Source organism: Periophthalmus magnuspinnatus, chromosome 18, assembly GCF_009829125.3.
Source record: "Periophthalmus magnuspinnatus isolate fPerMag1 chromosome 18, fPerMag1.2.pri, whole genome shotgun sequence".
NCBI lineage: Eukaryota > Metazoa > Chordata > Actinopteri > Gobiiformes > Gobiidae > Periophthalmus > Periophthalmus magnuspinnatus.
This window is the reverse complement of record NC_047143.1, coordinates 12097000-12123219: the sequence shown is the minus strand read 5'-3', so window position 1 is coordinate 12123219 and position 26220 is coordinate 12097000. Positions and strand designations below refer to the sequence as shown.

General features: G+C 43.5%; 1 protein-coding gene across 1 annotated transcript; it reads left to right on the top strand.

Annotated features, from left to right (window-relative positions):
* The first annotated feature begins 419 nt into the window (after positions 1 to 419).
* Positions 420 to 19343, top strand: LOC117386037 (zinc finger protein RFP). The gene is made up of 8 exons (XM_055228984.1): positions 420 to 494; positions 874 to 968; positions 8847 to 8942; positions 9627 to 9860; positions 13093 to 13237; positions 13458 to 13484; positions 17182 to 17327; positions 18129 to 19343. The coding sequence occupies exons 2-8, from the start codon at positions 954 to 956 to the stop codon at positions 18534 to 18536; spliced, it is 1071 nt and encodes a 356-aa protein (XP_055084959.1). The 5' UTR covers positions 420 to 494; positions 874 to 953; the 3' UTR covers positions 18537 to 19343.
* The last annotated feature ends 6877 nt before the right edge of the window (positions 19344 to 26220 follow it).

The window sequence follows — 26220 nt, the reverse complement described above, 5'->3', positions numbered from 1 at the left end:
CATAAACACATAGATATAGAACACCTCCAGCGGGATGTCACTGCAAAGTATCAATACACAGTTTAGTAGTGAAAAAACTTTTTTATTTTCACTTTAATGAACACAATTGAGTACTTGTTCCACCACTGGATCTAATGTGGTCCATAATGCCTCATAAACCATTGGTAGGTGCTCACTCACACAGATTTGTTGACACAGTGATGTTTGCTCAGACTGAGGTGTGGCCCGTGGCTTGCATTTCACTGTTCATCATTCAGATCTCACTTTGATCTTGTTGCAAGTCATATCACAGAAACACAAGTGCAAATAGATACCAGCAGATTTAGGGGCAGAGTTCAAACATTGGTTGTTGTTTATGATTCCATGTGGACTTCACTCTGTGTAACTCAGGAGGGTTGTGAGGGCCGAGAAGTGTTGGAGCTGTCTTCATATATTCAGAGAACATTGTTTGGGCATCGTGGACCAAACTTCTCAAAAACGTCTGAAGACTTCAGGTGAGCAGTTGACTTTTTTACTCTTTGCCAGTGGTTTGCAAGTATTTTACATCTAAGCAAAGGACAATGTGTAGGCTACACTATACATTTTTTTTCAATCACAACTGAACCTGGATTACCAGTTTCTTAATTTGGATGTAGAGGGCACATACACATTTTTCTCATTCTAAATATATGGACAGGCCATGTGAAAGCTCAGAACCTTCAGAATTCATTCACTAAGCTGCAGAGGCTGCTCTACACTGACTATTGCAAGTTCTGGTGTTTATGTAGTGACGATTCAGACCAGAGATAGCCTATTTAGGTTTAAAACCAACTGGATTTCAGCATCAGAACTGGCCACCCAAATGACTCATGTGAGACTCATTTTGGCTTTCAGATTGGATAATGTTTTTGAGAGGAATACAGTTTTTGCACCTGTTTCGCCCTATACCTCCGTCCTGAAGGCAGAGGGATTAGATGGTCCTGGAGGGGGTGAGTGGAGTCCTGTATTATGGCGAGTGCGAAGCATCCAATAGCCCGATTATTTAGATCTGTAAGTTGGGTGTGGGGAGTCCTATGATTTTAGCAGCTATGTGTGTTACTTTTATGAGTTTGGTCCGTTTTTTAACAGTAAACATGTTATAGAAGCAGGTGGAACAGTACAGTAGGATGAGCTGAATGATAGATTTATACAGCAGTAATAACAGGTGTGGAGAAACATAGAGTCCTTTGAGTTTTTCTTATTACTGATAGTCTTTGTTGACTTCTTTTATGAATGTCCGTGATGTGATGTTCAAATGTGAGGTGAGTTGTCAAGACGGTGCTCAGGTAGTGCTGTCGCAGCGGAGCATGTGCCATGTATTACCTCTGCTCTCCTACAAGTTTGTTTTTCACATTTTTAAAGATGCACTAAGAAACTTTTTACATACCTGCTTGTTTCCAGGAAGATATTATTATTTTGCCTGTAATGTTGTGGTTGCAGTATGGCATTAATCTTCCATTATTCAACTCCCAGGGTTGTTATTGCTTGAAAAAACATCTATTCATACTGGTGCTTGTAGTCACTTCTCCACAGATCTGACCTGTATCTTGACCTGTAACGTGGCCTGATTTTCATGGAGCTAATATATGTTTAATGCCATACTATGGACCATTCTAGGTAAATTTATAATATATCCATACAGACAAGCAGGCAGCAGACACTCAGGTATAGCAGGGGATGATTAGAAGTTAATGTAATGGTCCCCAAAAGTTTGTGTGTGTGTCTATGGGAATGTTGTTGTCCCGTGCTCGCCTGTCCCCTGCCCAGTTCTGGTGTCCCCTGTGCCTGGGAGTCTTCTCGGAGCCCGTGTCCATCCCGTGTGGACACAGCTTTTGTTTCACCTGCATCTCGTCTCACTGGGACCAGAGCTCACATGGGTCCCTGTCCCAAATGGCACGTGCAGTTTAGGACCCCGGCCCGAACTGTGCTAGAACGCCTTCGCCAAAGAGATGTGTGCCCAGATAAAGGCTAAGGGTCAACCCCCGCAGGCTGAAAGGGTGTACTGTGACATGTGTGGGGGGGGTCCAGACACAGGTATTGTGACAAAAAGGTGTGATTTTAATTGAGTTGTCTATTAACATTACTGGGTCTAACCGGTATATAGGTTTTGTGCTTGAGTACATGACTTGTGAGTTTTGATTTTTGACGAGCTTACATGTCTAATCACTGGATAGAAAAGAGTAACATTACTTAAAGCTTGGAGCTTTCTACCATGTTATAACATTATTCCCTGAGGAGGACTTTTTTTTTTGCTAGGTAGTGTGCCTAGCAAAAAAAAAAAAAAACTCACCACCTGGATTTAACTAAGCAAATAGGTACGAGCCTATAGGTATGAGTAAGGTCTAGGTTCAGCAACAGTATGTGCTCAAAGAATGAGGTCAGTTGACCACCTGAATATGACCAGGTCATTCCATCAATGGATTTTTTCTTCCCTGATGGCACGGGCATATTCCAAGATGACAATGCCAGGATTCATCGGGCTCAAATTGTGAAAGAGTCGTTCAGGGAGCATGTGACATCATTTTCACCACAGAGTCCAGACCTTAACCCCATTGAGAATCTTTGGCATGTGCTGGAGAAGGCTTTGCACAGCAGTCTAGACTCTACCATCATTAAAGCAAGATCTTAGTGAAAAAATAATGCAACACTGGATGGAGATAAATCTTGTGACATTGCAGAAGCTTATCGAAACTATGCCACAATGAATGTATGCCATAATCAAAGCTAAAGGCAGTCCAACGCAATATTAAGAGTATGTGACCTTTTTTTTGGCCAGGCAGTGTATGTCATCCATGCATGTTTGAGTAATCCTGCGATCTCTCCCAGACCCTATTCAAACCCTCCCTACGATTAGCAATACGATCCTATCCAATCCTCAGCCTACAAGCCTATCATGTTCCGGGATGGGCAATTTTCATAAATATATAAAAGCATGATATATCACAACTTCACTGCAGTAGTTTCACTAGCAGGATGCTCACCTTTAGTCGATGGAGTCTGGAGACAGTGTCCAGCTCCAGCCAAATGAAGCTCATCAAGGCTACCATTTATAGGGGCCAATTTGGAACGATGTTCTATAGCAAGTATCATAGCAACTAAAGAGCCATTCCCGACCAAGGCTGTTGAAGACAATGCCCCGCATTGCTGGTACAGTAGGAAACGGGTGCTTAGCAATGCTGTCAATCAAACCTGTTGCTAACGTTAGCATATCTTGACTTACGGACAAAATAGTGTAACAAAAACATCAGGATCATTTAGGATGCGTTAATACGAACATTTTAATTAGTATGGCGAGTCTGACAGCAGCAGTTACAGAGAGAGGAGCCATGGTTTTAATTAAAAAATGAATTGGACTTGCGTCCATGCTCACTTCCTATTTGGCACGTGGTGGCTAGCACGTTAGCTCTGTACATTTTTACATACAGTCTGTGGATTAAACTCATGTTTCACAAGTAGAATTTGTTTTTATATAAATACATTGTTTCTTACACACATCTTTCATCTATAAATTGTAGTGAATTCAGGTTCAACCTTTGCCATGCCCCCTTTTTAGTCCAATAATCGATTGTCTTTGATCAACCAAGAATTTCTTTAGCCAACTACTGCTCTAGTGTTTTTCAAATTAGCTCTTCAAATCTAAACTCTTCATAGCTGCACAATCAAGATATTTCCATATTTTGGTCAGTATAATATAGTTACTCTCTAAAGTACATTCTCCTTCTGTCACCCTCTCTGACCTTGCAGGCTGTCCGGTCATGTCTGGTGTGCCTGGCCTCGTACTGCCAGCCCCACCTGGAGCCTCATAGTCGGGTTGCGCACGCATACTCTGGTTCCTCCAGTGGGGGCACTAGAGAGCCACCCGTGCAAGCATCATCACCGCATTCTAGAGCTGTTCTGCCGAACCACCGGCAGCTGCGTGTGCATGCTGTGTCCAGAGGAGGGGCATCAGGGACACGTGCTGGTGCCCATAGAGAGGCAGAGTCAGCACGTCAAGGTCTGGCCCAATATGAGGCCATGATAACGGAATGGTGCACTGAATAAATACTTTGCAGTGGCATCATGTTGGAGGAGTATGGAAGCCCGTTTCCGCCATGAAAAAAAAAATAAAAGCTCCACAGAAAGTCGAAATTACGAGTTTTAAAACTCGTAATTAGGAGTTTTAAAACTCGTAATTAGGAGTTTAAAACTCGTAATTAGGACTTTTAAAACTACTAATTATGAGTTTAAAACTCGTAATTATGAGTTTTAAAACTACTAATTATGAGTTTAAAACTCGTAATTAGAACTTTTAAAGTCTTAATTGAGCTTGTAGCACACTGCAACTGAGTGTACAGAGCAGAGGAGACAGGAGGAGGACTGTTATGTTTATCACCTACATACTTTTAAAAAAATGAATAAATTAAGCTCCAGTAAAGTTTCTGGCGTCCTTGACAAATCAGTGGGCCCTGAGTGCTGTTCTGACCACTCATGAGCTGTGCTCTGGGTCTGTGAGCGCTCGTTTTCCTGGTCTGAGCAGAGTGCCAGCTGGTCACAACCCCGCTGGTTTATTGAGGAAATTATTAAAATACCAAATTCATTTAATCAAAAGTGATAAGGTTCACTTTTTGTAAATGTTACATTCCCAAAATTACGAGTTATAAACTCATAATTCATACTTTTAAAAAGTCCTAATTACGAGTTTTAAACTCATAATTAGTAGTTTTAAAAGTCCTAATTACGAGTTTTAAACTCATAATTAGTAGTTTTAAAACTCATAATTACGAGTTTTAAACTCATAATTAGTAGTTTTAAAAGTCCTAATTACGAGTTTTAAACTCGTAATTACGAGTTTTAAACTCGTAATTACGAGTTTTAAACTCATAATTACGAGTTTTAAACTCATAATTACGAGTTTTAAACTCGTAATTTCGACTTTCTGTGGGGCTTTTATTTTTTTTTTCATGGCGGAAACGGGCCTTCCATAGAGGAGGACTTATACACTGCCTAGCAAATACGAGCATTCATGGTCACGTTTAAGTGAGTATTACAAACTGAAAGCAGTTGGCTGTTGTTAGGTAACTTGTAACTGTAATCACCAGTTGTACTTCCATCTAAATTTGTTCTTTATGGTCAGATTGTGTTAAAGCAAAACTCAGATTAAATTCTAATTTGAGTAAAAAAGCTTTAGAGACACAGCAGTTAGCATTATCCCCCCAGGGAATTTTGATGACAACAGCTGCCGAGTATCAATAGGATTTGTTCTAGAATGAACATGATTACAGGTGGAGGGCAGGGCAGATGTTTTTACTGTTAAAAATATCAAAATTTCTGAAATACCAATCCAAATGTTGAACCTTATCATTATTTGTTAGAGATTGGTGCCACAACTTTGCCATAGTAATCTTGTGGCTTAATGTAGCTAAAGAGGGGATATATATATATATATATATATATATATATATATATATATATATATATATATATATATATATATATATATATATATATATATATATATATAGCTTTCTACTACTTTATAATGTTGTTCTCTCATCAAAAACATGCCTGAAGTGGTTTTAGATGTCATTCAGGCATGTTTCAGTAATCTTGCGATCTCTCCGCGCACTAGGCAAGGCAAACAAGTTTTATTTGTATAGCACAATTCTTACACAAAGTAATTCAAAGTGCTTTGCAGAATAAAAAAGACATTAAAATCACACAAATCAAAACATAAATATCACAAAATAATCATCATAAAATTAACATTAAAACAGAAGAGTGTAGAATAAAAAACCTTTCATTCATATGCACAGCTAAACAGAACTGTTTTGAGCCTGGATTTAGACATTGTCAAAGTAGAGGCCTGTCTCAACATCTTCAGGAAGATTGTTCCAGGTTTTAGTTGCATAAAATTGAAACGCTGACTCACCATGTTTAGTCCTGACATCCTGAAGTCATCAGAGTGCGAGATGGTTCATATGGCACTAACATGTTGGAGATGTACTTTGTTGCTAGGCCATGGAGAGACTTGTACACAACCAGAGCTGCTTTAAAGTCTATTCTTTAAGCTATAGAAAGCCAGTGCAGAGACCTGAGCACAGGACTTATGTGCTCATACTTCCTGGTTCTAGTTAGGACCCAAGCAACAGCGTTCTGGATGTACTGCAGCTGTCTTAACACTCGTTTGGAGAAGCCAGTCAGCAGGCATGGATAAGTCTCTCTAGGTCTGGTTTTGTTAGTATACCTTTGACCTTTGAGTCCATTATTACCCATAGATTTCAAGCCTGATTTGAAGGTTTTAGAAAGAGACTGGAGGTGACTGCTAACACTTTATGTTTCTGTGGGCCAAAGATGATGACTTCAATCTTGTCTGAGTTTAACTGAAGAAAGTAGTTTTGCATCCACACAATCATCTGTTGGATGTAGTGGCAGAGTGAATCCACTAGGCCATATTCACCTGCTGCCAGTGAGACATAGATCTGAGTGTCATCTGCATAGTTGTGATAGGACACATTATTGCTGTGTATTAACTGGCCTAACGGAAGCATGTAGAGATTGAACAACAGGGGTCCCAGGATTGACCCCTGAGGCATCTCACAGGAGAGGCAGATTTTATTCAAGACATATTCTCCAATTTCAACAAAGCACTCCCTGTTTTCTAGATAAGACCACCCAGTCCTCTAGTCCCTGTAAGACAGTGCTTCTCAATTATTTTCTATCATGCCCCCCCTATAAAGAAGAAAAAATAAAATAAATGAAATGATATAATAAAATGTAATTAAATATCAAATAAAAAATTAAATTAAATAAACATAAAATGAATAAATTAAAATTAAATAAATATCAAAATAATACATTAAAATTAAATAAATATCAAATTTCAATTCAATTCAATTCATTTATTTTTGTAACGCCCAAAATCACAACAACAGTTGCCTCGAAGGGCGTTCATGTTTTGGTTGATGGGGGAAACCGGAGTACCCGGAGGAAACCCATCCAGACACGGGGAGAAACATGAAAAACTCCACACAGAAAGGCCTGGTGACCCGGGGATCGAACCAACCTTCTTGCTGTGAGACATGAGTGATGGCACTCAGTCACCGTGCCGCCAAGACACAAAAAACAAAACAACAGGAAGAATCAATTAAAACAAGTAATTTAGCAATTTGGTACGCCACCTTACATGATGCTCAGTGCTCGCTGCTTTAAGTGACATTTACAAAGCGGGATAATTGTTGGCAATATTTGGCACGTTTACGCTGAAAAAACTCCAGCGTCTTATCAGCGTGACTGAGGTGTAATGAGGTGGGGTCTTAACTTATTTGGCTTCATACTGTCCGCTGCCAACATTTTCAGATACATCAGACACCGGTCTGTCCTCGTGTCCCACCGGAGTCACGGTGAAGCCAAGTGCTAAATATGCTTCATCAGACTTCCTTGTCTTATTTTCGGGTGACTTTACCTCCGTCTATATCCACCTTTCTTTTCATCCCTGTTAAAATGTTTTCCATAGTGTCTCTTTAGCAAAAGTGTTTCTTGTTCACTGCTCTGTGTCACGATCTGTTCTTTGCTGTGCGCGCGCTGCGTACGCACTGCGTACAGTACTACAGTGTCATACACGCCCCCCCCCCCGCACTATTTGAACCCTCCCAGCAAGATCTGCCCACAAGCCTACGTCATCCACTTTCCAAAAAGCATAATACAAAACTTCACTATAACTTTTGATATAGCAAATATAGCATTTTCAAAACAATAAAAGGTAATATGGTGCTCTAAATATGTTATGTGTTAGCAATGAATACTTCTTTAACTAACAACAATTATACATTTCAGGTGGAATAATGGCACCACTTGAAGCGATTGTGAACAAATTATTTCCATCCATCCATTTTCTTCCACTTATCCGGGGCCAGTCGTGGGGGCAGCAGTCTAAGCAGGGACTCCCAGACTTCCCTCAACCCAGACACATCCCCCAGCTTCTCCCGTGGGACCTCAAGGTGTTCCCAGGAGAGCCGAGAGACATAGTCCCTCCAGCGTGTCCTGGGTCTTCCCCAGGGCCTTCTTCCGGTGGAACATGCCCAGAACAGCTCCCCAGGGAGGCATCCAGGGGGCATCCAGAACAGATGCCCAAGCCACCTCAGCTGGGTCCTCTCAACATGGGGGTGCAGCGGCTCTACTCTGAGCTCCTCCTGTGTGTGTCATTTTGACACAGGATTGTATTCTCGATCTTGACTTTTCGGTCATTAAACAAAGCTCATGACCATAGGTGAGGATAGGAACATAGACGGACTGGTAAATCGAGAGCTTTGCATTTCAACTCAGCTCCTTCTTTACCATGACAGCCCGATACAGCGACTGCATCACTGCGGACGCTGCACCGATCTGCCCGTCAATCTCACGCTCCATCCTTCCTTCATTCATGAACAAGACTCTGAAATAATTGAACTCCTCCACTTGAGGTAGAGATTCCCCACCAATCCCCATCCCCAGATTTGGAGGAGCTGATTCTCATCCTAGCTGCTTCACGCAAATTATTTCACTTTTGTTTATTTATACTAACAGAGAATATATTGTGCCAGTTTTTGTTTCATGTGAATAGGCCTAGTAATGACAGAGATAATAACCATAAACCAGGTCAACAAATCTGTAATCTGACCGTTAAACAGCAAATTCCATCACAGAATTCTGGCGTGTCCCCCAGCTCAGTTTTAGTCTACTGACTCTTTAGAATGTTGGCACTTTCATAATACCTAAATAACTTTCATATAATGGCAAAGTATGGTAAGGTTAGTAATCCCTGATTCAACCACATTCATGTGTTTCAAAACAATGATGTCTCTGGTTCTCAGGCTCAAATGGAACGCACCGAGGAGGAGCTCCAGCAGATGATCCAGGAGAAACTGCAGAGAGTGGAGAACATCTCACACAACATCAGCCTAAGCAGAGTGAGAACCTGCACCTAGACCCCAGAGACCTGGTTTAGACCTGAACTACAGAAACCTGGTTTAGACCTGGACCATTAAGGCCTGGACCGGACCTGGACCACAGAGACCTGGACTAGACCTGGACCAGAATTGGACCAAAGAGATCTGGACCAGACCTGGACCTCAGAGACCTAGACCACAAAGACCTGAAGCAAAACTTAACCACAGAGACCTGGACCAGACCAAGACCACAAAGGGCTGGTTTAGCCCTGGACCACAGAGATCAAGTGTAGTCGTGGACCACAGAGATCCGGTTTAGACCTTTACCAGACCTGGACCACAGAGACCTGGTTTAGACCTGGACTACAGAGACCTGTACCAGACTCGGGCAATTAAGACCTGGACCAGACTTGGACCACAAATACCTGTTCCAGATTTGGGCCACAGAGACCAGTTTCAGGTCTGGTTTAAACCTGGACCACAGACATCTGAATCAGACCTGGACCTTACTTCAGACATGGTTTAGACCTCGACAAGACCTGGACCACAGAAATGTGGTTTAGAACTAGACCAGACCCGGACCACAGAGACCTGGTTTGACATGGACCATAGAAACCTGTACCAGACTCGGACCAGAACTAGACCACAGAGTCTGGCTTAGGACCTGTTTCAGACTTGGTTTACATAAGGTCTTTGGTGTTTCAGGAGCAGACCAGTCAGGACTTGCAGCAGAGTGAGCAGATCTTCTCCTCTCTGATGGCCCACCTGCAGAAGGTCCAGGAGGAGGTGGTGGAGCAGATCCAGAGGACTCAAGAGCAGGCTGAGCACAGGGCCCACAGCCTTGTCTCCCAGTTGCAGCAGGAGGTCAAGGAGCTGCAGAGGAACAGGCAAGAACTGGAGTTGCTGAGGAAGTCACAGGACCATCTCCATCTGGTCCAGGTGAGAAGAATTGCTGAAGTATGAGAAATATTATAACTTTTCAAACATCCTTACGACACCATAACCTGTGTCTGTTTTTAAAAACTGATGCTATTGTGTATGTGTTAAGGCTGTAACTGATGATTCTTTTAGTTGTGGACTAGTGATTATTTTTCCCCCTTATTTCACAAGACAAAATTTTGGACATTTTGATGTAATAATACCACTGTTACTATTTTGTGTGTGTGTTTTAGAGTCTGTATAGTCCAAAGACACATTTTTGTTAACTAGTCAGGTCTCAGGTCTCTGTGGTTCAGGACAGGTTCTGATGATTAATTTGCTTGTCTGTTTCCCTTTCATTGTTCATTTCCTAACCTTCCGTTGGTTAAATCAATTCTCATGTTCAGCCGATGTGTTTTACACATCGGTGCCTTTTAATTCCTGAGAGCACGGTGCTGCGGGAGTTGAAGGCGGGAGAGTAAGCAAAGTGGAGACCTGGTTGGAGAGCTGGGTAACATGCTGAGTCAGAGTGTGGTTATAGGGTCCGGATGGTTTGTTCATGTTGTCCAATGATGACTCCGTGATGAGAAAACGCCCAGTGTAGCGTTTGATCCAGTCCCGAGTCTGATTGGTCCATGTTGTCCAGATCGTTCTCTCATAATGACTGACAGGGGGACCAAACAGACAGAACTCGAGGAAACAGTTTAACAGTGTTTATTTTACAGTTTTTAAATTTGCGAATGAAGGTAGATAGATCAGGGAGTTGAGAGCGGGGTTGTTTGCCGTGGTCCAGGAGTAGAGTGTGAGCAGCGGGGTTGGAGACAAGGTGAGCTGGGTCGGAAGGTGTGAGATTCGTACCAGTCGTGGAGAGCTGGGTCAGAGACAGAGAAGCTGAGCAGGTCCAGGGAGTGGGATCTGATGAGGAGCAAAAACATCCAACTTAGAAATGAATGGCAAAATGCAAAAACAAGAGACTGAGCCAAGCAGAGGTGTACCACTGTGGATATGCTGAGTGTCAGGTCCTGGCTCGGTTTGTCCTCCCCAGGTGCAGCTTGATTGGCAATTTGTTGCAGATGTGCATGGGAGGAGCCCAAGTCTCCAGCTGCAGGCTCTGACACAGAAGGGAGGGAGAAAACAGCACAAAACACAAGGAAGACTGGGATCTTGACAGCATATGACTGAAAGGATTTTATTCTGCACTTTTCTCCTTTAATATTAATTTATGATCATTATTTGTGATTATTTATGTTTTGATTTGTTTTACTGTGATTGTAATGCCTTTCCTATTCTGTAAAGCAGTGGTCCCCAACCACCGGGCCGTGGACCGGTACCGGTCCGTGGATCAATTGGTTCCGGGCCACCAGCCATCCAAGAAATAATTAATTATTTTCGTTGTATTTATTATCTGAGTCTGAACAATCGTTTATTTTGAAAAATCTTTTATTTTGAAAAATTACCGGATTCTCTCGATTACGTTTCCGTCACTTGCACGCCGACAACTTAACCACTTAGCGTTCCGACGGCCCGCCCGCGTTACACGTTACAACTTTACAGCAATGTACGTGTATTTCTGCGTCACTCACACAAACAATCTACACATCAAATGAAAGCTACGGCATTCATCTTTCTGAATATATAAACCATTTACACCTCTAATCACAGTGCTGACAGGAAAGACGTTTTTTACAGAGAAGTCAGAAATGTGGATTTGGACTTCACTTACCTTTGAGCGCTCTGGTTCTGTCAAACATCAACATATTCACACAAACACAGTCTCATTCGTTCCGTAAAGGTCCAGAGAATATAATCCAGTCAAGAAATTATGTCCACAAAGGAAGTTAGAGCCTCCATGTCCAATCTGCTGCAGGAAAGTGAAATCTGTTCCGTCACTTCTTTGCATTTCTTTTGTCAGTTTCAGAGATAATAAACTTCTGACAGCACCAACTTTGTTCCTCAGCGCAAAACAAACTTGTTAGCTTGTGATTGACACCAAAGTTGGCCAATAAGGTGGGGGCTGTGGGTTACTGGAGCCGCAGACAGTGAATGAGAGCTACAGATGACTGAAAGAGTACGCCCCACTCTCCCCCTTGTAGAATCAAGCTGTTACATTACACACGTTTAGTGATGTTTTCCTCTTAAAGCCCATGAACTGCGGAACACGCTGATGCGTGACATGCAGTGGTTTACTGTAAACAGACGGAGTTTGCTGCACGCGTAAAAGGAGGAGACTGGATATAAAGATCTGCGCGTAAAATTACGCGCGCGTATTGCGTAATTTTACGCAGCAGTTTTGCGGTTTTATGTGTGTTCCAAAGTGTATAAATGCTCAGCAGACAAACTTGATTGATTCTGATTCTGACACCTGTGGGTAAAACTATAGGGTGTTACCTTTACAAAGACCCCAAACTAGTGCAGTTACTACTGAGGGTTCAATAGTGGTGATTATTTTAATTTGGAGAGGTCAGAACAAAAGCAATTTCACCAAAATGACCTGGAATGCTAAGGGGTTACAAATTAGCAAAATGAGTAAACCCCCCATCCATCCCTGGTCCACGGTAAAATTTTCAAGCGTTGGCCGGTCCGCGGTGATAAAAAGGTTGGGGACCACCACTTTGAATTACCTGTGTATGAATTGTGCTATACAAATAAACTTGCCTTGCCTTGCCAAGATCCGGTCACTCCATGAGGAGGAAATGTAGCCTACTTCAGTCAACAGTTTGTGATTGATGCCTATGAGTGGAGAGCTAAACTGTGGTGCAGATCTGACAGATTTAAACTTCATCTTTGCTAATACTTTACAAACTTATGGGACATATACAATGTCAGTATTTCAGTCTTTTGCTAATACTTTACAAACTTATGGGACATATAAAATATCAGTATTTCAGTCTGTATAATGGGCATTTACGTAAGCTTTTCACTCATGCAAATGCTAGTCTTTTGCAGTCTGTGTTCATTTTGAGCCCTAAATCATGACGTTTTGACTTTTTTTTTGTTTTTTGGTGATTTTTGACCGAATGCGTTTTTTTTTTTTACTACAACTGCATTCTTGTAAAATTACGACTTGTTCTGGCTTTGACTTTACTCTCATTAAATAATGACGTTGAAATGGTACAACTTTATTCCAGTAGCGCCAGCACTGCTCTCTGAGAGCAAGTGAGGAATAACTTTGGACCGCTGCATATGTATGTTAGTGCTAGTGTGCTAGTGTGCTGTATTCAGTGCTAGTGTGCTAGTGTGCTGTATTCTACAGTGCTTCTCCACCCTGACCCTTCCGGCCCCCGCTCTCGGTTGCTCCATGCCCATCCACACGGACCCCTCCTTGGGCACAGTTAGGACCGCTGTGGCCCGTCTGGAGCAGGAGGTGCAGAAGATTCTTAGACTGCTGTGTGAGCAAGGTAAGACACCACGATACTCTGACACACAAATGAATAGCTGGATTATCCTACACAAAAAATATGTAAATAATATTTACAGGTAAAATATTTATTTATTTATTTATTCATTCATTTTTTTTTTTTTTTAATTGAACCTAGAGTCAATAAGAGATAGAGGCATTATCTCAGTCACAAACCTATACTAACTTGACCACCTATTTTCTTCTCATTCTCTTGTTAGAGCTGGAGCGGATGCAGAAGTATGCAGGTAATTGTGTTTAAATTTGTTTATATCTGAGGAATCAAACAGCAACCAAACATACATTAGATATTTTGAAAAATTACAAAATGGATTTAAACAATTTTAAACAACCCCTCCCTGAACCGCCACCTTAACATGGTGGAGGGGTTTGAGTGCCCGAATGATCCTGGGAGCTATGTTGTCGGGGGCTTCATGCCCCTGGTAGGGTCACCCATGGCAAACAGGTCCAGGGGGACGGGTCAGACGAAGAGCGGTTCAGAAGCCCCTTATGAAGAGAGTTAAATCAAGGCAAGCTACGTCGCCCGGACCGGCGTTACCGGGGCCCCACCCTGGAGCCAGACCTGGGGTGGGTGCTCGACAGCGAGCGCCTGGTGGCTGGGCCTTTCCCCACGGGGCCCGGCCGGGCTCAGCCTGAAGGAGTGACGTGGGGCCGTCCTCATGTGTACCCACCACCCGCAAGAGGATCTGTAAGGGGCCGGTGCATGAAGATCTGGGCGGCAGTCGAAGGCGGGGGCCTCGACGACCGGATCTCTGGACATGGAGACTGGCTCTGGGGACATGGAATGTCACCTCGCTGGGGGGGAAGGAGCTGGAGCTTGAGCTGGAGCTTGTGCGGGAGGTTGAGCGTTACCGACTAGATATAGTCGGCTTCGCCTCCACGCACAGTTTGGGCTCTGGAACCCAACTTCTTGAGAGGGGCTGGACTCTCCATTTCTCGGGCGTTGCCCGCGGGGAGAGGCGGCGAGCTGGTGTGGGCTTGCTCATTGCCCCACAGCTCAGCCGCTTTGTGTTGGGGTTCACTCCGGTGAACGAGAGGGAGAGAGAGAGTCCCTGCGCCTTCGGGTCGGAGACAGGTCTCTCACTGTTGTATCGGCCTATGGGCCAAACAGCAGTGCAGAGTACCCGGCCTTCTTGGAGTCCCTGGGAGGGGTACTAGACAATGCACCGACTGGGGACGCCGTTGTTCTCCTGGGGGACTTAAACGCCCATGTGGGTAACGGCAGTGACACCTGGAGGGGCGTGATTGGAGAACGGCCTCCCTGATCTGAACCCGAGTGGTGTTTTGTTATTGGACTTCTGTGCTAGTCACAGTTTGTCCATAACAAACACCATGTTTAAGCACAAGGGTGTCCATCGGTGCACGTGGCACCAGGACACTCTAGGTCGGAGGTCGATGATCGACTTTGTTGTCGTGTCATCTGATCTCTGACCACGTGTCTTGGACACTCAGGTGAAGAGAGGGGCTGAGCTGTCAACCGATCACCACCTGGTGGTGAGTTGGATCCGCTGGCGGAGGAGGGAGCCGGACAGACCTGGCAGACCCAAGCGTATTGTAAGGGTCTGTTGGGAACGCCTGGCAGAGCCTTCTGGCAGAGAGGTCTTCAACTCACACCTCCGGGAGAACTTCTCCCTGATCCCGGGGGAGGTTGGAGACATGGACTCCGAGTGGGCCATGTTCTCCACCTCTATTGTCGATGCGGCCGCTCGTAGCTGTGGTCGTAAGGTCTGCGGTGTATGTCGCGGCGGCAATCCCCGAACCCGGTGGTGGACACCGGAAGTAAGGGATGCCGTCAAGCTGAAGAAGGAGTCCTATTGAGCCTTGTTGGCTTGTGGGACTCCTGAGGCAGCCGATGAGTACAGGCGGGCCAAGCGTGCCTCGGCTCATGCGGTTGCAGAGGCAAAAACTCGGGGTTGGGAGGAGTTCAGGGAGGCCATGGATGAGGACTATCGGACGGCCTCAAAGAAATTCTGCCAAACCGTCAGACGCCTCAGGACGGGGAAGCAGTGCTTCACCAACACTGTTTACAGTGCAACATCGCGTGGCGGTCGGGGACAGTACCACTGGAATGGCAGACCGGGGTGGTGGTCCGTCCTGTATAAGAAGGGGGACCGGAGGGTGTGTTCAATTATACTCCTCAGACTTCCCGGTAAGGTCTACTCCAGGGTACTGGAGAGGAGAATCCGACCAATAGTCGAACCTCGGATTCAGGAGGAGAAGTGTGGTTTTCGTCCCGGTCGTGGAACACTGGACCAGCTCTATACTCTCCATCGGGTCCTTGAGGGCTCATGGGACTATGCCCAACCAGTCCACATGTGTTTTGTGGATTTGGAGAAGGCACTCGACCATGTCCCTCATGGTGTCCTTTGGGGGGTGCTCTGGGAGTATGGGGTCCAGGGCCCTTTGCTAAGGGCTGTCCCGTCCCTGTATGACCGGAGCAGGAGCTGTGTTTGCATTGCCGGCATTAAGTCAGACCTGTTCCCGGTGCATGTTGGACTCCGCCAGGGCTGCCCTTTGTCACCGGTTCTGTTCATTATATTTATGGACAGAATTTCTAGGCGCAGCCAGGGGCCGGAGGGGGTCTGGTTTGGGAACCACAGGATTTCATCTCTGCTGTTTGCGGATGACGTTGTCCTGATGGCTTCATCAAGCCAGGACCTGCAGCAGGCACTGGGGCGGTTTGCAGCCAAGTGTGAAGTGATCGGTGCAGCGTCTGCAGTGATGCGGTCGCTGTATCGGTCCGTTGTGGTGAAGAAGGAGCTGAGCCGGAAGGCGAAGCTCTCGATTTACCGGTCAATCTACGTTCCTACTCTCACCTATGGTCATGAGCTCTGGGTAATGACCGAAAGGACAAGATCGCGGATACAAGTGGCCGAAATGGGTTTCCTCTGCAGAGTGGCTGGGCGCACCCTTAGGAATAGGATGAGGAGCTCAGTCACACGGGAGGAGCTCGGAGTAGAGCCGCTGCTCCTACACGTTGAGAGGAGCCAGCTGAGGTGGCTCGGGCATCTGCTCAGGATGCCTCCTGGATGCCTCCCTAGGAAGGTGTTCTGGGCAAGTCCCACCAGGAGGAGGCCCTGGGGAAGACCCAGGACACGCTGGAGGGACTATGTCTCTCGGCTGGCCTGGGAACACCTTGGGATCCCACCGGAGGAGCTGGAGGACGTGTCTGGGGTGGGGGAAGTTTGGGAGTCCCTGCTCAGACTGCTGCCCCCGCGACCCGGCTCCGGATAAGCGGAAGAAAATGGATGGATGGATTTAAACAACACATTTTCAGGAGCCTGTGAAGTCTCTTTATTAAGGACAGTTTGGTCTCTTAGCATACAAGCTGTCATGTCGAAACAACAAAATTCCCTACTTGAAAGATATTTTAATGTTTAATTTAATCAACTTGCAGTCATAGATTTATAGGCCGTTTTTTCGAAATGCATTCCCTCCTATAGGGATATAAGGATCACTCCTTAAAGTAACACCTACATACACCAAACTTTACAGTCTTGTACTTAACAAGATTTTGATAAAACTTATAGAAGGATTTGTTGATATTTAATTCCAAGTCTGATTTATTTAAGTTAAACTCTGAAAAATGAGGTGAATTTTTAATGTTTAGGCAATTTTTCAGTGAGTAAGATATATTCCCTCTGTAATTTTTTAGCATCTAATATGATGACAAAATGAAGAAATATCAACCTGGCTCCATCTATTTTTGAGATCCAAAATGTCCCTGTTGTTGTTTCTAAAATGTCCTATTTTTATATGAAAACATTACAGGATGAAAAACTTTTAATACATTTTGTCTTTTTTGTTTTGTAAACTACTGAAGTTTCAAATTGGTATCTCTAAATATAATATTTTTTTCCTATTCACCTGCAGTGTCTCACCTTATCAAGGTGTAGTTTTTATGAGTTCCCGCTTGTGTTCCAGTGGACGTGACCTTTGACCCACATACAGCTAACCCCTGGTTGGTATTGTCTGAGGACCGCAGACGTGTGTGGGATGGGGACCAAGAGCAGGTCCTGGAGCAGAGACCAGAGCGCTTTGACATTGCCCCCTGCGTGCTGGGGGACAAGGTACAAAAGCTTTCCCTCTGCATTAAGTGACCATTATGCGATTGTGGGGCCTAATCCCTTAGATGTTATGTTTGGAAATTTCTTTTAAGAACAATAAATACCTAAATACATAGATTTATGTTGGCTCCAACTTTAAAGACACAGTATGTAACTTTCTGTCCAATCACCTGCCTGATTCCATTGAAATAGAAAGTTAATCCCATACTTCAGGACATTCTCCATAGGGATAGATATATTTACTGTCACACTGTGAAATATTATAGCTAAAGGAACAACATTTCTGAGGAAACAAGCTTGAGGAGGCTCTCCTCCAGGCCAAATAAGAATCAGGTTTGTGGAGATGCAAGCCCGCTCACAGTAAAGACAGATGTTTTTCAGTGCAATAGTCACAACCAAATTGGAAAAAAAAAAAAAAAAACATGCTTTAATTTTTGTCTGTTTTTGTCTAAAAAGTTACATACTACGTAGATGTACTAGACTTGACTACTTAACTTAGACCCGACCAGTGAAATTTGGTACACGCCAAAACGCCAATGAGGACATATCTCTATCTCCAATGGTGTTCGTGTGACAATATTAGAAATTCTGTCATTGGAATGAATGAAGTAATAACAAATTGATGTTGATTTTGGGGAGGGGTAATGTAGATGGAGAAGAGAGACAGGATCTTGTGGTGGCACGTATCCCACGACTGCAAGGAATAACAAGGACCTTTATTGCTGTGTCCGGCTTTAATTAAAACTTCAAATTCTAGAATGTTATGAATGCCACCTTAAATTCAACCATTTTATGCACATGCAGGGCTTCACCAGCAGAAGGCACTACTGGGAGGTGGAGGTGGGGGGTAAGACGGCATGGGATGTGGGCGTGGCTCGGGGGTCAGTTAGCCGGACGGGCATGGTTACCCTGAGCCCAGACGACGGCTATTGGACGGTGTGTCTGCGGAGAGGCAGGGAGTACTGGGCATGTGCAGAGGCGATGCTGCTGCCCCTCTGCCCTCCGTACCCCCGTGTCCTGGCCCTGTTTTTGGACCATGAGCAGGGCCACGTGTCCTTCTACGATGTGGAGGCCAGAGAGCACCTGTACTCCTACACAGGCTTCAGATTCACTGAGGCTCTGTTCCCCTTCTTCAACCCAGAGACGAGCAGCAGCGGGGGGGATAACACTGCTCCTTTAGTTATACGGACCACCAGGATACTGCAGAGATAGATGATGTGGTGATTTAAAGCAGACCTGTCACAAACTGCAGGGTCATGTAGCTGCTCATGGCCATCTTCACATGTCTCCAGGTGCCTGTCATCATGCCTTTCAGTAGCACCTGACCCAGACAATTTAAACTCTAGTCTTTAATTTAATTCACTCCTTTGTTACTCTGCTTGCTTATCCATATTGTATATATTATTTAGAATTTGGATGACTCCATTCATTTATGTTTGTTGTATTTGTTTTCCAGACAATATAACCACTCTCACGTGAACCCTAACCTTATTCGTAAATTTCTAGCTTCTTTCAGTTCAGGCTCCTTACTAAAGTTTTTTTTTTTTTTTATGTGGCATGAGTTCCCTTGTCCCAAGACTAATTTCTCCTAAAGGAGAGAATAAATGCCAATCTAATCTCTAATCTAATCTAAAGTAAAGCCCTACCCTCCACATGCAAATTTTGAAAAAGCAAGCTACGCATTTGTAACGTGGCTTCTGGATTATTGTATTATTTTGTTTGTGGGGCCGGACCAGGTCTCCCTGCAGTATTTACAGAATGTCCAGAACACTGCAGCTTGAATGCTGAGAAAAACTAAGATATGCAAACTCATCATGCCTGTGCTGTGCAACCTGCACTGGCTCCCCATTTCATATTGGGTGCAATTTAAAATGTTATTGTGTTTAAATCTATGCACTCTGTGGGTTCATCATGTGAGCTGTATATTGTTTTGGTTTTGTTGGTTTCTTTGTGAAGTAATTTGGTCAGCTGAAATCATTTTAAATAGGCTATATAAATAAACTTGAAGTGAAACATTAAAAAAATCATCACCGTCTGAAGTCTGATTGTCACGTTCAGCTATTATGCAAATTTGACAAGGCAACGTTTCAGTACTCTGTACTTTGCTCTTGTTGTGGAAAAAATTACAGTTCTAGATAAAAAGTAATCCATTTACGAAGCTCGGTGAGTTTTGCAATACAGGAAAAAAGGTTTATTGTTTGTTACAGCAGATACAGAGCGGACAGGGCCCAGGCCTGCCCTGGCCACAGACTGGTAGCCTCCCGGCCCCTCCCCCAGTTTCCCTCTCCGTCTAAGTCCCAGTCTAATCCAACCCAACCAACAACCACCCTGAGCATCTGAGCTCTGACTATTTTATACCAGAATGACAATGCTACATACATTTCAAAGCAGAGTGACTTTTGTTTCATACCCATATGATAATGAACTTTTACACTTAGACAGGTAGAACAACAGCGAGTTTCCTGTGGGATGGAGACAGAGCCTTCACACATGTTAATGTCTGGCCTGGGTCTGGCAGACTGACACAGATCAAATGCTTTTTAAATACACAACATGACTATACTTACATTTCTATCACACTTTCTCCCTTTTGATTATTCATTAATCATACTTCATAAACAATCATCACAATGTCATGATTCCTGTTCTGCTCTCCCTGCGCCCTCGTCTCCCCCCTCCCTCACCTGTCTGTCTCCGGAGCTGGGCGGAATCCGGACTCCTCCCGCGCGCACCTGCTCCCCATCAGCGCAATCAACGCCACCTGCCGCGGATAAGAGGGGTCTGGACGAGTCACTCGGCGCCGGAACGTCCGCGTACTCACGTGAATATGCTCTTGGCTTTACACCACTTTGGATTTTTGTCTGCTCTGGCTTATCGGAACCTTATCCCTTTTCCTCCAGGATCCTGTCTCGCTCTGCTCCCCGTACACCTCGGTCCCTCCACGTCCACGACTTCGCACCCACGCTCCCCAGCTTCTATGGTTTTTGGACTCTTGCCTTGTTTTAAGATCACGAACTATACTACGGACTATTACCTTTGTGCTCACGATTATTGTGAATAAAGACATTGTTAAATCTTTACGAGTCTGCAACTTTGGTCCCTACGTCACGCTGGTTACGACACACAAACAAACATGCACAGAAACATTCATTGAAACATTACTGTTGACAGATGGAGGGAAATTCAACAGTTCATTGTTGTGTTCAGTTCAGTCTGTCCTTATCCAATATGATTTGTAGTCAGACAATGAATTCTGTTTTAACATGATGGTGGCAGTGTTCAGTTAAATCTTTCCCATCACCTGTCCTCTGTCCCTTTGTCCTCCCTCTGACCACACAGGACTGTACTCTCCGTCCGCACGCAGCTTGGATCTCTGGAGTTGTCCTTCAGCCCATGTGTCGATTTCAGGGCTGAGGTTGGGGACACAGGACTCTTCTGAGTCACATGAAAAGAAGTGAATACCTGAATTTTGGGAGAAGTAACTAGTTACTAGGCAAAGTAACTATGCCGTTACTTATTATGTTAAAACAATAAAAACACAACAGATGTGAACCTTTAACATTTATTTCACTTTAACAGATTGCAATTATATTGCATTTTCAAATTATAGAATGTATCAAAAATAAAAAAAATATATATGTAAAAAAAAAATCATTTGAAGTGCAAATAAATCAACATGTCACACAATTTCAGACAACTGAACTTCAAGTATTTTCTTCAAGTGCTTTCAGTATAATACTGAAAAGATTCAATGCCATGTATTGCAAAACTAAGGCATTCAAATGTAAACCATGTAAAATAATACAAAACCTTTAACCTTCTCTGGCCACGCACTGTAATTCTCTGCCCAGTATTCAAATATTAATCACTATTATTTCAACATAATCTGAACTTTATCCAACTCTTTAACATTCATTAAAAGATTCACACAATCCCTCTAACACGTATCTATTCCTTTATTTATCTATCTATCCATCCTATTGACTGAACCAGTGGTTGTATCTTAGAAGCAGAAGTCTTTCAAAGCTCTGATCTGAGCTTGGAGGCCAGAGAGCACCTGTACTCCTACACAGGCTTCAGATTCACTGAGGCTCTGTTCCCCTTCTTCAACCCAGAGACGAGCAGCAGCGGGGGGGATAACACTGCTCCTTTAGTTATACGGACCACCAGGATACTGCAGAGATAGATGATGTGGTGATTTAAAGCAGACCTGTCACAAACTGCAGGGTCATGTAGCTGCTCATGGCCATCTTCACATGTCTCCAGGTGCCTGTCATCATGCCTTTCAGTAGCACCTGACCCAGACAATTTAAACTCTAGTCTTTAATTTAATTCACTCCTTTGTTACTCTGCTTGCTTATCCATATTGTATATATTATTTAGAATTTGGATGACTCCATTCATTTATGTTTGTTGTATTTGTTTTCCAGACAATATAACCACTCTCACGTGAACCCTAACCTTATTCGTAAATTTCTAGCTTCTTTCAGTTCAGGCTCCTTACTAAAGTTTTTTTTTTTTTTTATGTGGCATGAGTTCCCTTGTCCCAAGACTAATTTCTCCTAAAGGAGAGAATAAATGCCAATCTAATCTCTAATCTAATCTAAAGTAAAGCCCTACCCTCCACATGCAAATTTTGAAAAAGCAAGCTACGCATTTGTAACGTGGCTTCTGGATTATTGTATTATTTTGTTTGTGGGGCCGGACCAGGTCTCCCTGCAGTATTTACAGAATGTCCAGAACACTGCAGCTTGAATGCTGAGAAAAACTAAGATATGCAAACTCATCATGCCTGTGCTGTGCAACCTGCACTGGCTCCCCATTTCATATTGGGTGCAATTTAAAATGTTATTGTGTTTAAATCTATGCACTCTGTGGGTTCATCATGTGAGCTGTATATTGTTTTGGTTTTGTTGGTTTCTTTGTGAAGTAATTTGGTCAGCTGAAATCATTTTAAATAGGCTATATAAATAAACTTGAAGTGAAACATTAAAAAAATCATCACCGTCTGAAGTCTGATTGTCACGTTCAGCTATTATGCAAATTTGACAAGGCAACGTTTCAGTACTCTGTACTTTGCTCTTGTTGTGGAAAAAATTACAGTTCTAGATAAAAAGTAATCCATTTACGAAGCTCGGTGAGTTTTGCAATACAGGAAAAAAGGTTTATTGTTTGTTACAGCAGATACAGAGCGGACAGGGCCCAGGCCTGCCCTGGCCACAGACTGGTAGCCTCCCGGCCCCTCCCCCAGTTTCCCTCTCCGTCTAAGTCCCAGTCTAATCCAACCCAACCAACAACCACCCTGAGCATCTGAGCTCTGACTATTTTATACCAGAATGACAATGCTACATACATTTCAAAGCAGAGTGACTTTTGTTTCATACCCATATGATAATGAACTTTTACACTTAGACAGGTAGAACAACAGCGAGTTTCCTGTGGGATGGAGACAGAGCCTTCACACATGTTAATGTCTGGCCTGGGTCTGGCAGACTGACACAGATCAAATGCTTTTTAAATACACAACATGACTATACTTACATTTCTATCACACTTTCTCCCTTTTGATTATTCATTAATCATACTTCATAAACAATCATCACAATGTCATGATTCCTGTTCTGCTCTCCCTGCGCCCTCGTCTCCCCCCTCCCTCACCTGTCTGTCTCCGGAGCTGGGCGGAATCCGGACTCCTCCCGCGCGCACCTGCTCCCCATCAGCGCAATCAACGCCACCTGCCGCGGATAAGAGGGGTCTGGACGAGTCACTCGGCGCCGGAACGTCCGCGTACTCACGTGAATATGCTCTTGGCTTTACACCACTTTGGATTTTTGTCTGCTCTGGCTTATCGGAACCTTATCCCTTTTCCTCCAGGATCCTGTCTCGCTCTGCTCCCCGTACACCTCGGTCCCTCCACGTCCACAACTTCGCACCCACGCTCCCCAGCTTCTATGGTTTTTGGACTCTTGCCTTGTTTTAAGATCACGAACTATACTACGGACTATTACCTTTGTGCTCACGATTATTGTGAATAAAGACATTGTTAAACCTTTACGAGTCTGCAACTTTGGTCCCTACGTCACGCTGGTTACGACACACAAACAAACATGCACAGAAACATTCATTGAAACATTACTGTTGACAGATGGAGGGAAATTCAACAGTTCATTGTTGTGTTCAGTTCAGTCTGTCCTTATCCAATATGATTTGTAGTCAGACAATGAATTCTGTTTTAACATGATGGTGGCAGTGTTCAGTTAAATCTTTCCCATCACCTGTCCTCTGTCCCTTTGTCCTCCCTCTGACCACACAGGACTGTACTCTCCGTCCGCACGCAGCTTGGATCTCTGGAGTTGTCCTTCAGCCCATGTGTCGATTTCAGGGCTGAGGTTGGGGACACAGGACTCTTCTGAGTCACATGAAAAGAAGTGAATACCTGAATTTTGGGAGAAGTAACTAGTTACTAGGCAAAGTAACTATGCCGTTACTTATTATGTTAAAACAATAAAAACACAACAGATGTGAACCTTTAACATTTATTTCACTTTAACAGATTGCAATTATATTGCATTTTCAAATTATAGAATGTATCAAAAATAAAAAAAATATATATGTAAAAAAAAAATCATTTGAAGTGCAAATAAATCAACATGTCACACAATTTCAGACAACTGAACTTCAAGTATTTTCTTCAAGTGCTTTCAGTATAATACTGAAAAGATTCAATGCCATGTATTGCAAAACTAAGGCATTCAAATGTAAACCATGTAAAATAATACAAAACCTTTAACCTTCTCTGGCCACGCACTGTAATTCTCTGCCCAGTATTCAAATATTAATCACTATTATTTCAACATAATCTGAACTTTATCCAACTCTTTAACATTCATTAAAAGATTCACACAATCCCTCTAACACGTATCTATTCCTTTATTTATCTATCTATCCATCCTATTGACTGAACCAGTGGTTGTATCTTAGAAGCAGAAGTCTTTCAAAGCTCTGATCTGAGCTTGGAGGCCAGAGAGCACCTGTACTCCTACACAGGCTTCAGATTCACTGAGGCTCTGTTCCCCTTCTTCAACCCAGAGACGAGCAGCAGCGGGGGGGATAACACTGCTCCTTTAGTTATACGGACCACCAGGATACTGCAGAGATAGATGATGTGGTGATTTAAAGCAGACCTGTCACAAACTGCAGGGTCATGTAGCTGCTCATGGCCATCTTCACATGTCTCCAGGTGCCTGTCATCATGCCTTTCAGTAGCACCTGACCCAGACAATTTAAACTCTAGTCTTTAATTTAATTCACTCCTTTGTTACTCTGCTTGCTTATCCATATTGTATATATTATTTAGAATTTGGATGACTCCATTCATTTATGTTTGTTGTATTTGTTTTCCAGACAATATAACCACTCTCACGTGAACCCTAACCTTATTCGTAAATTTCTAGCTTCTTTCAGTTCAGGCTCCTTACTAAAGTTTTTTTTTTTTTTTATGTGGCATGAGTTCCCTTGTCCCAAGACTAATTTCTCCTAAAGGAGAGAATAAATGCCAATCTAATCTCTAATCTAATCTAAAGTAAAGCCCTACCCTCCACATGCAAATTTTGAAAAAGCAAGCTACGCATTTGTAACGTGGCTTCTGGATTATTGTATTATTTTGTTTGTGGGGCCGGACCAGGTCTCCCTGCAGTATTTACAGAATGTCCAGAACACTGCAGCTTGAATGCTGAGAAAAACTAAGATATGCAAACTCATCATGCCTGTGCTGTGCAACCTGCACTGGCTCCCCATTTCATATTGGGTGCAATTTAAAATGTTATTGTGTTTAAATCTATGCACTCTGTGGGTTCATCATGTGAGCTGTATATTGTTTTGGTTTTGTTGGTTTCTTTGTGAAGTAATTTGGTCAGCTGAAATCATTTTAAATAGGCTATATAAATAAACTTGAAGTGAAACATTAAAAAAATCATCACCGTCTGAAGTCTGATTGTCACGTTCAGCTATTATGCAAATTTGACAAGGCAACGTTTCAGTACTCTGTACTTTGCTCTTGTTGTGGAAAAAATTACAGTTCTAGATAAAAAGTAATCCATTTACGAAGCTCGGTGAGTTTTGCAATACAGGAAAAAGGTTTATTGTTTGTTACAGCAGATACAGAGCGGACAGGGCCCAGGCCTGCCCTGGCCACAGACTGGTAGCCTCCCGGCCCCTCCCCCAGTTTCCCTCTCCGTCTAAGTCCCAGTCTAATCCAACCCAACCAACAACCACCCTGAGCATCTGAGCTCTGACTATTTTATACCAGAATGACAATGCTACATACATTTCAAAGCAGAGTGACTTTTGTTTCATACCCATATGATAATGAACTTTTACACTTAGACAGGTAGAACAACAGCGAGTTTCCTGTGGGATGGAGACAGAGCCTTCACACATGTTAATGTCTGGCCTGGGTCTGGCAGACTGACACAGATCAAATGCTTTTTAAATACACAACATGACTATACTTACATTTCTATCACACTTTCTCCCTTTTGATTATTCATTAATCATACTTCATAAACAATCATCACAATGTCATGATTCCTGTTCTGCTCTCCCTGCGCCCTCGTCTCCCCCCTCCCTCACCTGTCTGTCTCCGGAGCTGGGCGGAATCCGGACTCCTCCCGCGTGCACCTGCTCCCCATCAGCGCAATCAACGCCACCTGCCACGGATAAGAGGGGTCTGGACGAGTCACTCGGCGCTGGAACGTCCGCGTACTCACGTGAATATGCTCTTGGCTTTACACCGCTTTGGATTTTTGTCTGCTCTGACTTATCGGAACCTTATCCCTTTTCCTCCAGGATCCTGTCTCGCTCTGCTCCCCGTACACCTCGGTCCCTCCACGTCCAC